At 39.8% G+C, this 15,037-nt stretch overlaps 1 protein-coding gene across 1 annotated transcript in view; it reads right to left on the reverse strand.

Annotated features, from left to right (window-relative positions):
* The window catches only part of DPYD (dihydropyrimidine dehydrogenase), a 652,845-nt gene that overhangs the window by 593,981 nt on the left and 43,827 nt on the right, over positions 1-15,037 (reverse strand). The window contains exon 2 of the mRNA XM_048497540.1: positions 2,823-2,933. Coding sequence (XP_048353497.1) covers positions 2,823-2,933 — 111 coding nt within the window. The remainder of the gene's footprint in view (positions 1-2,822; positions 2,934-15,037) is intronic.

Genomic DNA, 15,037 nt, shown 5'->3' on the forward strand with positions numbered 1-15,037 from the left:
TCTTTCCCCTTGAATGTCCATCAATCATTCTTTCAGTAACATTACATTGATCATTGAAGCTCTCTGGTTTCCTTTTCCTCCATAAAAGTGTTGTGATGCTTTCGCCCTATCATTCCACTACTCCATTCCTGCAATCTGGAGGGGTTTTTTTCTTGTTTGTGCTTCGCTAATTGCCACTCAAACGGTTCCATGTAGGACATTTGCAAAAGTATGATCCATCATAGTAAGGCGTTGCTTAGCAATACTATACATTTCCCAACCCTTACTGGAGTCCTTGTGGTAAAGATGCCTTTCAGACACTGTTACAGAAGCAAGCACAGGTTTCACTTGTGTATTTGTGTTTCTTTGCTGACAAAAAAACTTACAGGAAATCAAATTTTACAAATTCTGCAAAGCAAGCTTCAAAAAGGCAAGTTTTACCACAATGTGAAAATAGATTAAAACAGTGAAAAATGAGATATCATCTCTACTGAGCCCACCCCCTCCCATGTCATAGCTGCTGCAAGGAAGTTGTGTGAATAATTACTTTTTTATTTTAAAATTGATGGTTTTTCCAAAAAAAAAAAGAACCTAAGGGGCCCTTAAACAGTACCATCTCTAACTTTATTTGTCTAGGTTTTTATGGTGAATTGTGAAAACAAACAAAGCCTATTTGCCATTTATAACTTAATCTAAATGGAGTCAATAAACACTTTCAACTACATATACAACCAAGAAATATATAAACAACTTTGAAAGTACAGCAGATAATTAAAAGAATTTGGCTTGCTTTTCAAGCTTTTGAACAAAATCCTCAGAGAGGATAAGAACCTGTAATTCCCATTGACTTTAGATGTTTTGGAAGGGAAGTGAACAATCAATCTAATGGAAAAATCTCTCTCTAAAAATTAGGTTTGAAAATTAACAGAGCAACTTTAATGCCATTTTCCAGCAAGTCTCTATGTTCGTTAGATTGCATTAATTTGTTCAATTCTGGATACAAATTTATCCCTACAAGGATACTCAGGATTTGGGTCATGGTCTCTAGATATCATCAGTTCAAGGATTTGCACTACTTCATACACAATAAATTACATATCCAGATTTCATAATTATCATATCAACAGTTCTTTTCATAAATACAATGTTCCTTTAACATTCAGAAGACATGGGAAAAATTACTACAGAAGTATGAACAGACATTAGCTCAAAGAATCAAATGTCAAACTACTGCTTCTGACACACCCTAATAATTATGCCAATTATTGGTTGAATAGTTGTGATTAAGAAATGTCACCAAGCTATACCTATTCATACTCCCCACATTTTACCTATGCTTTATCAATGACTGTTCAATGACCGCAATTATTAGAGAGATACATCTGCCATTGCATGTATATATTTTTCTTTAGTACAGGAACACAACTTAAATACATATCACACTGAAGATAGCCTAACTTCTTTATAAGACTCAAAACCCCATCCAAAGGGGGGGGAATCTACCCATGGGAGTGGCCATGCCAACAGATTTATGGGCGATTTCACTGGCATGGGACTGCCACAGCCCTCCCTGGCACAGGGATGTGGCACCAGACACTAGCATCAGCATCCCAGTGCTCTTGAAGCAAGCATAGTGAGGGCAGGTCTGGGACATGGGACATGCCCAGGGGCGGAGTCAATATTAGTTGGCTTTCTCCCAGCCATTTGCTGCATTGTGCTAGCGGATGGAGCCTCAGACTTACAGCACCAAAAAGGGGGTGTACATCTGTTATGGTCATTGGGGGCTTCTCGGCAGCAGGGAGACTTTTTCGTCCTTCCAGCCTCTCGGCGCCACTGAAAGCCTCTTTGGGAGCAGCGGCCCAGCATAGCTGTGGCGCCACAGCTGGGCACACAGCCCCTTGGATGGGCTGATAAAGGACAAAATCCATTGGTAATCTCCCTCATTTTGAAGAAAAAAAAGAGGCTTAGCCAAAATCCTTCTCCATGACATGGTTATGTCCTGGATTTTTTATACATGAGGGAGAATTCACAAATGAAGCTGCCTTATATTGAATCAGACCCTTCTCTCATCAAAGACAGTACTGTTTCCTCAGACTAGCAGCAGCAGCTCTCTGGGGTCTAGGGTAGAGGTCTTTCACCTCACCTACAACCTGGTCCTGGTGATGTCAGCCTGAGAACTTCTGCATGAGCAAAGGCTTTTTCATTAACTGACAGTCCCTTCTCATGATTAAAAAATCTAATGCCCCACATGATTTGGGGCTTGCTCTTCTCTCCCTCACACTTTTTTGCTCACAGAACTTTACCCTAGAGATGGCATCAAAGAGAACATCAAACAACTTTATCCCACCTAATCTCCTTATCAAGGTCCTAGAATCAGAGTCCAGCTATTTAAAATTGACTCAAAATGGCTCCTTTTATCAGGAATTTTCAAATTTTGTTATAAGTTCCTACGCTGTATGTACTTCCAAAAGAAAAGTTGCCATTTAGGTCTTTTGATCTGAGAGATTTCACAAAATAAAAATTGAAAATCAAAAACTCAGGCCAAATCATATCACATAAGAGAAAAACAACAAATTATACCACTGTGTGGGACAGTCCGGGGAGGGCAGGATGGAGTGAAAAATTATCAGAAAATTTTGAAAGTTTATAGTTGCTGTAATAAACCAAAGACATAATTTAAGCCATTTGACTGCCCTATCTCTTCTGTCAAAAACATTTCTCATAGTAAGGCTAAACTAGGTAAACAAACTAAACCATTAGTAGTCCCTATTTGTATACAATTAAGAATTTTATCCGTGAGGTAACGTTTCCCAAAAGATAGCAAATTCAAGCATGATACTCACTGAACAGTTTTTATCTGCATTCCTTTTCCAGTGCATTTTTTCATGCTTCTTAGTTGCTGTAGAATTCAAAGTTGCATGTGTTTGTTTATGGGGATTTAATGCTAGGATGTTCTGTAGAAAAAGAAGAAAAGACATTTTCTTCAGAACAAGGGACAAAGTTTAGAAGGAGCTGAAATATTCTTACTCACAAAACTACTAAATCACATCGATCTCCCTCTACTTAAAGAAAACAGTAAAACTGTATAAAAAGGCCCACATATCAATTATTTAACATGCTTCTTTTTAAAGAAAAGAAAGATGCCTTTTTAAAAGAAAGAAATATGCCTTGATCCCCTCCTCCTTATAGCTTTTTTAAAAAAATGGTTCTTGAGTATTTTAATTAGAACTAAGTCTTATATTAGCTTGCCCTAAAATTATGCATCTCCTACTGGATATTGTTGCTCAGTAATAATTTTCATTTGATATGTTCTCTCCGAAAAAGTGGGGGGGGGGGGAAGGGATTGTAGAAATTAATTAGGAAGAGAGCAACCCATGGAGAGAGAATTTCTAATATACTGTTCAAAATATAACAGAATGTATACATAGATAATTTGAGGGGCTGTTGAAATTCAGTGGGCCACATTTTGTTTAGGCATGATTTTTTTCCACCAAGTTCAGCAAAAACCAGACGTGCAGCACTGATTGGCTAATGTAGGGGTCCCCAGTCTGGTCCCCATGGGCTCCATGGCACCAGCTGAAATATTTCCTGTGCCTGCCATGTTTTCTTTAAAAGAGGGTGGGGCAGGGTGGACTTTTGCCCAGCACCACTTCTGACCAGCCACTGGAGCTCCAACTGACTCTGCAGATTTTTTAAAATGTTGCTTCAGCAGCTGCTGCCACCACAGTACAGGGATCTTCACTCACTGAGTTACTGAAGGTAAACCAATGATAGTCAAGAAAACACGTTTTGAAACAGTGTGTTCATTTTAAAAAGGCATCCTGTTACATAGAGCTTTTGCCGGAAATGTCAAAGAGTAACTATTATAGTTATGCATAACCTCACTCCCTAACTTGTGGCTCTCCACCTCTTTTGCAGCCATTTTGTGGCTGTCTCTGCCTCCTTGGTGTCTGAGGTTTCAAAATGAATCATGCCACCCAGAGGTGAACCTAGGCAAACTGGAGCCCTGGGCAAGACCTGAGTTTGATGCCCTCCCATGGGTGGCCACCCTCCCCCACCGTGGCCAAACAATGATTTTTTTTCCACCAGGTCATTTCAAAGTCACCATCACATTATAGAACATCCCCCAACTCACAAATCTGAACACAGCAATGGGCCAAGCCACACAGCAGAAATAATTTTTGGAAAACATTTTCAAAATGCTTTCAAAATGTTTTATTACTGCTATGAAAACATTTTATGGTGTTGTATCCAGTCCCCCCAATTGGGGAAAACAGCATCACTTTCAATGTTATTTAAACTGGGGACCCCATATTCTCCCTTTAAGGTAGATTTAAAAGGAGAATCTGGGCTCCCTAGTCTAAACAAGTGATGCTGGAATCCACCCCCAAACAGCATCATTTTCAATGGTGTTTAAACTAGGGAGCCCAGATTCTCCTTTTAAATCCACCTTAAACCAACATTGAAAGTGATGCTATTTTGGGGTGGATTCTCCCCCACCCTGAAACAGCATCCCTTTCAATGTTTAAACTGGGGACCAGTTTCTCCCTTTAAATCCATGCCGAAGGGAGTGGATTTAACAACAACAACAATCTTTATTAAGCATTGAGAGAATAAAAGAAAGAAAGAAAACAAGCATTGGCAGGAAGGGAGTGGATTTAAAAAGAGAATCTGGGGAAAATTAGGGGGTGCCGGTTGTCAGGGGTGCAATTATTAAGATAGCAGCACCAAAATGTCAGAGTATATTCATGAGACCCTACTAATGATACCACCCAGGTTTGGTGAAGTTTGGTTCAGGGGGTCCAAAGTTATGGACCCTCAAAGGTGTAGCCCCCATCTCCTCTTAGCTCTCATTGGAAACGATGGGGGATGCGGCCACTCCCTTTGGGAGTCCATAACTTTGGACTCCCTAAAACAAATCTCACCAAACCCAGGTTATGTCATTAGGAGAGTCTCCCAAAACATCCCTGTAATTTTGGTGCTGCTAAGCTAAAAACTGCGCCCCCTGCAGGCCAAAAATGGGAAAAACACTGAAAATACAAAATCCCCCCCAAACAAACTGCAATTTTGTCGCCCACCACAAGGTGGCGTTCTGGGCAGCTGCCCACTTTGCCCAATGGGAGGAATGCCCCTGATGCCGCCTTCCAGCCAAGAACAGGGTTTTTTAAAAACATTTTTAAAATTAACTGTTGTAAGTTTTCCAGGCTATGTAGCCATAGTCTGGTAGTTTTTGCTCCTAACATTTTGCCCACATCTACGGCTGGAATCTTTAGAAGTATGTCACATCTCTGAAGCACATCTCACCAAGACATACCTCTGAAGATGCCAGCCAAAGATGTGAGCAAAACATTAGGAGCAAAAACTACCAGACCATGGCCACACAGCCCAGAAAACCATGGCCATGAAAGCTTCAACAATCCATTTTAAAAAAAACTGTTTGTTCATCAGTATTTAAATAAGGTCAGCTGAAAGAACATGCATGATACACTTTCAAAAGCATGCATTCCTGCTTGAATCATGGAATAGATGAAAGATACACACATAAAATCATATTTTAATTGCTAATAACATGCTTGTTATGTGAGTTGTGGCAGCGTGAACTGGGTTTGCTCCACAAAGGAAGCATGCGCAGCAACTTTTGATTGTAGATATATTTATACACTCCCACAGCAATGAAACCATAGTAGTGTTCACAGGGGCATTATTAACTCCACAGTCTCTCCACATTTGAAAGTATGATAATTATATTTGTAAATCAGGTCAGAATACTAGACTAATGCAGGAGTAAAAAGGTACATAGTACACTGAGATACTGGAATCAGTATAGTGTAATGTTGGAATACAAGCAGAAACAACTCTGGGCTCCAATTACCACTCTTACCATGAAATGCACTCAGTAACCTTGAGCCAGTTACTGTATCTCAGCCTAACCTGCCCCATAAGGCTGTAGTAAAGGCAAGAGGGAATCACACACTCTGCTCAGAATCACTGGATAATATGTGAGATGAAAACCTGACAAACAAATTAAAGATACAGCCTGGAAACAACACAGCACACAAAATTAAAGATTAATTTAAGAGTGATTGAAGTTCTCCAGTTTTTCAGTGATCAGATACTGGTCTCATCTTATAAAAGAACAGTTGCCTTTTTAACATGTTTGGAATTTTATTACTTGCAGAAGTTCCTACTAGAAAACTCTTGACCACAAAGTTTCCTACTAACACTGCATATCCCTAACCCACTATCACTAATTCAGACAGCACAGCACTCTGTCCACAACAAATAAATTTTGCCTAATTATGTGCAAGGTGTCTCCTGCACTGCAAGGGTGAATGTCCATCATGGCAGGATTTCTTGTACAGGCATATTTTCTTGAGCCCTGCTTTCACTTTCCATTCTCTCTGAGGCAAGCAGTACCACTTCTATTGTGAGTTTAATTTACTTCACCGCCAGACCAGGGCAGATTTGCCAATGAGCACAGTTTTGCCCCAGACATCTTCCCTCCATCCACAGCCAGCAAGTGGAAGTCAAAGAAAAGAAGCGCAACCGCATAGGTTTAACCAAAACACACCAACATCTAAATTCTCATAACAATATCTCAATATAATTATAATCTAGAGTGCATGGTCCTGCCATACACCCAGTATTCCATGCACTCAGCCTCCCCCCCCCCCACATACACACACACACACTCTCTACTGGGGTGGCAGGGAGCGGGTGTGGGGGTAGATCTAATGCAGGAATTTCAAAATAACATGGCAGCATCAGGAAGTGTGTGTGTTTGTCAGGGAAGGGGGGGGAGAATATCAGCTGTATGACATGGTCCCTTTCTTCAGCAGAGTGTGACCCAGGAAATTGCTTTGCTTCTTTCATCTGTGGGGATGGGGATTATTTTGGGAAAGAAGTTAGAATATCCCGATAACTGCAGTAACAGTAATATTGATATAACAGCAATTTAAAGGGCTTTAACAAAGCCAGCAATCTTGTAACTGTGTGCCTTTAAGAGGGAGTTGGTGGGCCGAATTAAGAGAACCAGCAAAAGCAGAGGAGTTGGATACTTCAGCAGGAAGGAGTGAGTATCCAACAGTGCAGCAAGGAGTGAGTGCCTCCTCATATGTAAAGAGAGAAACACGAGGAGACCCCCCACTACAGCCCCACTGCACAGCAAAGAGCCCTGAGGTAAGTGTTCCATGCCTAATGGGCCTATGAGTGCTAGCAGGTAAGCCAGTGTGGTGCAATGGTTAGAGAGCATCTAGGAAGCCTAGGTTCAAATTTCTACACTCACTGAACAAAAGAAGAGTTTAGATTTATATTCCATAAGGAATCTCAAATTAGCTTACCATCTTCTGCCCTTCCTCTGCCACAACACACACCACCTGAGGTAGGTGGGGCTAAAAGAGTTTTAAGATAACTGTGACTAGCTCAAGGTCACCCAGGTTCCATGTGGAGGCGTGGGGAATCAAACGCAGTACACCAGATTGGAGTCCACCTCTCTTAATCACTCACCTCACTGTCTCTGTGTGCACACACTGGGTACGTGTATGGGACGTATGGTGACCCTGCAGGGTTTTCAAATGAAGAGATGTTCAAAGGTGGTTTGCCATTGTCTGCCTCCACATGGGCTGAGAGAGTTCAGAGAGAACTGTGACTTGCAAAGGAGAAATCAGCAGGCTTCATGTAGAGGAGTGGGGAATCTAACCCAGTTCTCCAAATTAGTCTACTGCTGTGAACCACCACAATATGCTGGGTGACATTAGACCAATCATACACTTGCAGTCTTACCTACCTCTAAATGTTGTTACAAGGATAAAAATAAAAATATAGCAGAAAGAAACATGTAGGCTTCACCTTGAAGGAACAACAGGGTTAAAATTAGATGGGCAAATACATAGAAGTTGTCTTACGGAAGTTGAAGTGCACGGATAGTATTTTTCTAAATGTTTCAGATAGTATCTGAAGCTATGCAAACTTTTGGACATCTCCCTACAGTCTCTAAAGTAATATATTTCAAATATGATGCTGTAACATATGTACTTTATTGGGCATGTTTTAAAAAAACTTGGAAAAACTCATGTTTATTGTTGGTAGAATTCTGCAACAGTTAAGACTGTTCCAGGCATAACAGTTGCTGAAATCCAATAGGTGTTCACAGCATAGTACATTCAGAAAATAAAAGTTGCAATAAAGTTTGGCATGGAAGACCAACCATCTTCCCCACACAGAGAAAAAGGGAACAAGACAGAGCTTTCAGGCACTAGATAACTGAATCATGAAAATCCATTTCCTGTTACGATGAAAATTAATATGGTGTCTGAATGTAGGATAATATACGTAGCAAACAAAATGTAAAGCATATAAATAATGCAAAGATCTCAAGGAAATTTGCAGTGCATACATCTATACCCTTGTGGAATCCCAGTCCATTCAGTGTTCATGATGGGGAACACATTATTCCATCATCAGAACTAGGGTTGCTACCCTCCAGGTTGCACCTGGAGAAATCTCACTATTACAATCGATCTCCAGGCAAACATGATCAGTTCCCCTGAAGAAACTAGATGCTTTGGAATAATGTTTCTATGGCATTAAAACCTGCTGAGGTCTCCCCCTCTCCAAACCCCACTCATCCCAGGCTCCACCCCCACCCCATTCTCCAGGTATTTCCCAACCCAGAGCTGGCAACCCTAATCAGAACAGTGGTTTGGATTCAGTGATACTGAACTGTAAACAGACCTTGGGCAGTTTCACTTGTGCCAGCTCTTGTGCAGTACCTAGCATAGGTGTCCCCAATGCCCCTGTGTGGAGCCTGCTGACACCATTCCTGGCCGCCCATTAAGTGTTTTTAGAAAATGGGTGGGACAAGAATGGGACGTTTGCCCAGCAGAGTTTCAGATAGGCTCTGGAAATTTGATTGGGTGTACAGCTTTTTAAAAACACTGCATTGCCAGCAGCTGCCAGCACAAAGTACACTACAAAGATCTACACTGTGTGACAAAGTAAGCTGCAGCAGCCATTTTGTGGCTGTGCCCACCACACTGTGTCAGAATGCAAAGAGTGCCCACAGTATCTGAAATATTGGGGAGCCCTAGTGCTTTCCTCCCTGTATCTTACAGTGTCCAAAAACTGGTTCAAGGCCAAACCACAGGTTCAACAGAAGACCACAGCTGCAATTTTAGTGTGGGGCCAGGGCCGCTCTCTGGTCCTACACAGCTGAGTTAGTTTTAAGAAAAACTTAAAATTTGAAATAAAGCAAAAGACATCTGACATTAGAAAACAAACAGACAGTTTTACTTAGCAGAATATAGATCAGTTTACAGAATGTGAACTCTCCCGAGGGAGGGACACGCCCTTGTGCTCTCAAGTGATAGACACGGAATTTAGAACGTTACAGAATACAGATAAGTTACAGAAGGTGACCTCTCCCGAAGGAGAGGCACGCCCCAATACAATGTTTAGAATCTTACAGGAGATTGCCCTCTCCTGGTGGCTCTCTAAAGAGGCACGCCCAGCATATGAAAACCTGAGTTTTTGTAGATGCAAAAACGTCACATAGTCCTCCCCTTTTGTTCCACGTATTATGATTCATATACCTTAAGAATCTTATTGGTTAGAACTGGCCACATGAAGGCAGCCTATATTCCTACGTATTCACATTCAAACGCTACTTGCTGTTAGCTTATGGCCTCTATGCATATACAAAGGACTGCCATAAAAGCTAGCTTGTTCCTCCAAGAAAAACCCATTTTGCTAGGTTTCTCCCAGAGAGATCTATACCTCCAGGGCATTGCAGGTTTGAATCTACATACATTCCTTTAGATCATAAAACTTACTTTTCCCAGCTTGAAATGTTTCTAACAATTCCCCAGTTTGAAATGTTAAAACATGGTTTACAATTATACAATGATTCTAAGACAATAGAATTATAGTAAAATACTAATACATGTGAATGTGAATCACTCATTTATCATTTATGTGTTCATTTAACTATATAGAAAAACCACTTATTCCCATTTAACTAATCACACTCATTTCTAACCCAAAAACAAGGTAATAAAATTGCATCTGTCTGCTGTCACGTAGGCCCTCAGTGCCAAGATGTCAAAGATGTTATCTTGCTTGTTTGCATAGTCACTAGCAAGCTTTAATATGCCTTTTTGACCTATTGCAAAAATGCAGGCTTGCTGGTCACTTACACAGAAGCTCCCATTTTGATTCTTTGCAAATCCTTGGTTCTATGACTTCCCATAATTCTTGATTAAACAAATTTATACACATTCTGGCCCATCTCCACAATTCTCCCCTAATAAATGGTAATTTGAATTACAATCAGTATTCACATTGCCATTTATTATAAAGAAGAATGTGTATCCATGTAAGGTCTCCTAGACCTAGTTGCTTTGCAATAGAAATTGCTTTACCATGAGAACAGATGTTATTCCAGAACAAATTCTCTAAACTAGACATACATATAGAAAACAGATAAAACACACAACAATTTATGATTTTCCACACAAATCAGCAATCATCCTATTACAAAAATATCCCTTTAACCAAGCAACATTTGTCATAATTTAGGATACAACACATGTCAAATAATGAAATTCCCTTGAACCCTTTTAAGTTTATATAATGGCTTTGATTATACTTTTCCCTTTACCAAAACTTATCCTAGTAACATTAGTAGCTATGTAAGGGCCATAACTATGTTGGAGTTTTCTAGATGTTATTCCTAGCACTTACACTCAAATGTGTATCATTAATCTATCCTTGCACCAAAAACTGTTCTACTACAGATTGTAAGTGTTTATAATGCAATGCTGAATCACTTCCACATTGGTCAAGCAAAGTTTGAACATGCTTAACTCATGATTTAGCTTCACAGAATGTGGTACTAAAATCCCTCTCAAATCCACAACAGAACATGATTTGAACAAAATAAATTGTGTCATGATTTTTGCAACACACTTGGAAACTAGCAAACTCAAATCAGAGTTCTGTTTTAACCAGACTCAATAGCATTATCTTTTGCTGAGGCCCTTCCCATCCCAAAACACTCCTCTCTTTGGACTCCATCCCATCCCCAAATCTCCAGGTACTTCCTGACCCAGAGCTGGGAACCCTAAAAGAATTCAACCACTATCTTCAAGGGCAGATTTTTCCCTCTTTGGTCACCATTTAATTCTATGAAGAAAAATTAATTAGTAATACTTTTTTGAGCGCTAGCCAAATCTGCTTTCTGTGCTAATTATTCCAGTTACTTCAGTGGTTGGACAGCAAAGCCTGCTCTGATCCCCACAGTCCCATCCTAGATATTGAATTAACTTTGTAATTTAGACAAATGTTCACATTTGAAATACAAGATCATAAATTTGTCACAAATCTATTGAACCTGTTTGTAGGAGAATATGTGCAGCTTTTTCATTTTATCCTTATACTGCTGGGTTGTTGAGGAGAAAGTGATTTGCCAGAGGTCGTTCACTGATTTTACTTCTAAAAGGAGAGGAGGTGTTGAAGGATTTACAACTTTAAAAAAAAACCCGAAAGTCAACCTCACGCTACCTCACTGACTCACTAACATTTCATTATGATTCAGGGAAGGCTGCATTGCTCAATGTGACTGACATCCACTCAGCATTCTACAACACCAAGGCAGGAAAACCACTATTTCTTATTTTTTCCTGCCCTTTCCCCTCAGGGACTGAGGTGGTTCAAAAATATGGTAGCATTAAGTAAGAAGATACTTTCCCTGCATCCTGTTATCACACACCAGAATGCAAAGGGATGCCCATTGACTTTCCTTTCCTCCTCAGACACTCCCAACACTAGGCACATTAAAATAAATATACTGAAACAGACATGAACGTAAACAGAATAACACAGATTTATTTAACAGGTAGAGGAGATGGTCAAGGAGTGGAATATTTAAACTTGGAGATGGATGGATGGGTCAAACAATGCAAGAGACAAGAGAAATATATTTATACTATTCACAAGAGAGCTTGGCACAAAGACTTATAGTTTTGGTAAATATAGCTAAATAGTTTATTTAGCACAGCACTTACAATTACTTAGTTCAGTTTAGTGTAGATGTTGTTTCATAAGACGTTTCACAGAATGTATAGTTTCTTTGCTTAGATGTTATGACTAATGGTTATTCACATACAGGGTCCTAACATAGTCTAGGTACATTCACTCAGTACCCACACACAGCCTTCCAAATTAAGTAAAACCCTTAAAACAAAACATAAACTCTTGCTGAGATAAACTTAAAGCAAATCCCTATACCCAAGACAAAGTGATATACTAGAACTCTACTCTCTAGGAGAAGTCCTTATCCTGGTCTATTAAGCCTTCACTTGGCCCTTCAATAAACCGCACCAGTATACAGTGTCTACCTATGACTGCTTTAACTCAGTACTCAGGCTGATACCAATAGAATTAGTCAGTCTCTCGGGGCTGATCTACTCCCTCAGAGTTAAGTTCTCTCTCAGTTAAGACATAAACATCTTAACAGCACCAAGTATTCTCAACTAAAGCCTTTAGAATATCTGTGACAGGCAAATATCCTCCTTCTCCCTCTGCAGCACACTGTTACTTGCCCAACCAGAATGAAAGAGGTCACAGCAATTCAGGTGTCTCCACTATTCCTGAGACTTTCCTGCTCCACTCTGAAGGTAACCAGTAAGATTGCTTTATCCAAATTGCATTTAAAAATTACATTTTCCTTGTAATCTGTTACACTCAGCAATAAAATTATCCAAATTATACCATAGGCAAACATGGATAGGGAAAGGAAGAAAAATCCCAAAGCTGTGTTTTTAACACCATGTCAGGAAGAAATGCAATTGTTGAAGATTCCACCATCACCACCCTGACCACTGAATCTTTGAGGCAGGAAATACTTCACCCCTGAATTTTCAATTGTAACCAATCTGTTAAGTATGGGAATCCAGCCAGAAAAAAAGCTGGCAGACTTATGTACAAATTTAACCTCCAAAGCCTTCCATTCCAATGATAGTATATTAACCTTCTTTTTAATTGGATGCATACATTTCCAAAGATAGCATTTTTAATGGACTACAGCGATTCAGTTCAGACATGCAGCTGGGAGGTAGAACTGAAGCGATGCAGAGAAAAAACAGCTTGAACTACTCCTCTTAATCACATGGAGCCTCTCTTTGTGAATCAAGCTCTTGGCACTAAAACCTGATGTGCCACAGACCCACTTTGTGCAATTTCATCTCCTTTAGAAAGGAAAGAAAGTCACACAGCAGATTTCCACACTATCAGAGTCTCACACAGTTCACCCCAGAGACTGCTATAGAAAGCAAAGGAAGAGGGGAGGACAGGGAAAAGGACCATATGTATCATCCTGAGCTCTTTAGAACAAGGTAAGGATTTGTACCATCCCAAAACTGTGGTATTTTAGCATCACTCTGGCACTAAATGTACAAATGGGGGCTTAATTTTGTCTTTCCACAATTACCTGTAAGGTAAGCTGCTGCTACTCCCATTTTCCAAAAAGGGAATTTGAAGCCATGTAACTTGTGGAAACCAATTATTCCAAAAGCCATGATAATCATATCTACTTAAGTCCGTAATTTATGCATTGGATAAAAAAGCTCTGATTCAATAGCTTATGCTGGAATAAGTTTTCTTAAGTCTTCAAGGTGCCTCTGAACTCCTGATTTATTCTTAGGTCAATAAGGTATCACCATTGTAAAAGCACTATTTTATGTGACTGTAAAGAGCCTCGATACATTGGACCAAGTACTACTTCACATGACAGGTTTCGGCTAAACAATATCTGTGCAAGGAAAAAGCATGAGCAGCATGTAAATAATCCAACATTATTATCTTCATACACATTTTGCTATATTTACATGCTGTTCACATATAGAATGTTTACAGCCAATCACACCTTGAGAACAAACAGCAAAATACATGCATGTGAATTCATTATACATATAAATCATGTCATATTTGGCAGTGCTCTTTGGATAAGAAAAATGACCCTTTCTAACACAATCCTTAATGAAGATCTCCAGTAATAGAGTGGGCTCTATTATTTATGGCAGCAGGCCATGGGAGTGCTTTATATATTCTTGAATCTGAAAGACTGAACAATCCCCTGGCCAAGAAAATCTGCCATGTGTTCTCCTTCCACATGGGAAACTGTCCTGCCTTTCACATTGGACCCATTGGATAGATAGCCACAATTCTGTGCAGATAGTTCACATAGGATGGTTTCAACAAAAACACTAGATATGCTTGCCAAAAATTTGTGGACATATACACAAATGTACATGTGCACAAATACGCAGCAAAGAAAAATGCCCTGTCCCTTTAACAGAGGCTCATATGCAGAAATGACACTTTTAATGGCATGGAGGTAAATAAGGGACAAGACACTTTTCTCCAGGAAACTGGCAGCTTTAGTCAGGAGCTAACTAGTTTTAGTCTTGACACATTGAGCACTACTAAACTATAATTTCCTCCCCATTTAATGCATACAAGGATTTCTGGGCTTACATTAGAGTTGCCAAACTCCTAGTAGATACAGATTGACCATTGGACACTTACTGTGAAAGGTTTACTTACTCCTCTAAACATTCTGTGTGATTCCCACCAATCATTCTGTGTGATTCCCACCAATCATCCAGAAAGGCAAGAATAAATATTTAACTTCCTGTTTCCAGTGGAAATCACCATCTCCTGCTCAATTTTTGGCCAGTCCAAACAGTAGTATTCTAGAAACTATTCACTATAAACCTATTATAGTGTCCTTGCAGGAGTGAAAGGTGGGATATAAATCCAAACAAATAACTCCTACTCCTACTCCTCTTAGAGAACCAGAGCTGTCATAACCAGGAAAAAAACCCAACAGTTCAAACACATTTAGAACTGGAACTAGGAAAGATAGAGAAACATGAAGTATAATCTAACAGTTACATTCTTATAACGACTTTGGAAGACCAGATATTCTCCAGTGCTCAGAAGAGAAGGACCTTCACAGTGTCCATTGGTCATTCTCCCTTGGGTCATTGGGAGAATCATT

The sequence above is a fragment of the Sphaerodactylus townsendi genome, linkage group LG05 (genome assembly GCF_021028975.2).
Source record: "Sphaerodactylus townsendi isolate TG3544 linkage group LG05, MPM_Stown_v2.3, whole genome shotgun sequence".
Classification (NCBI taxonomy): domain Eukaryota; kingdom Metazoa; phylum Chordata; class Lepidosauria; order Squamata; family Sphaerodactylidae; genus Sphaerodactylus; species Sphaerodactylus townsendi.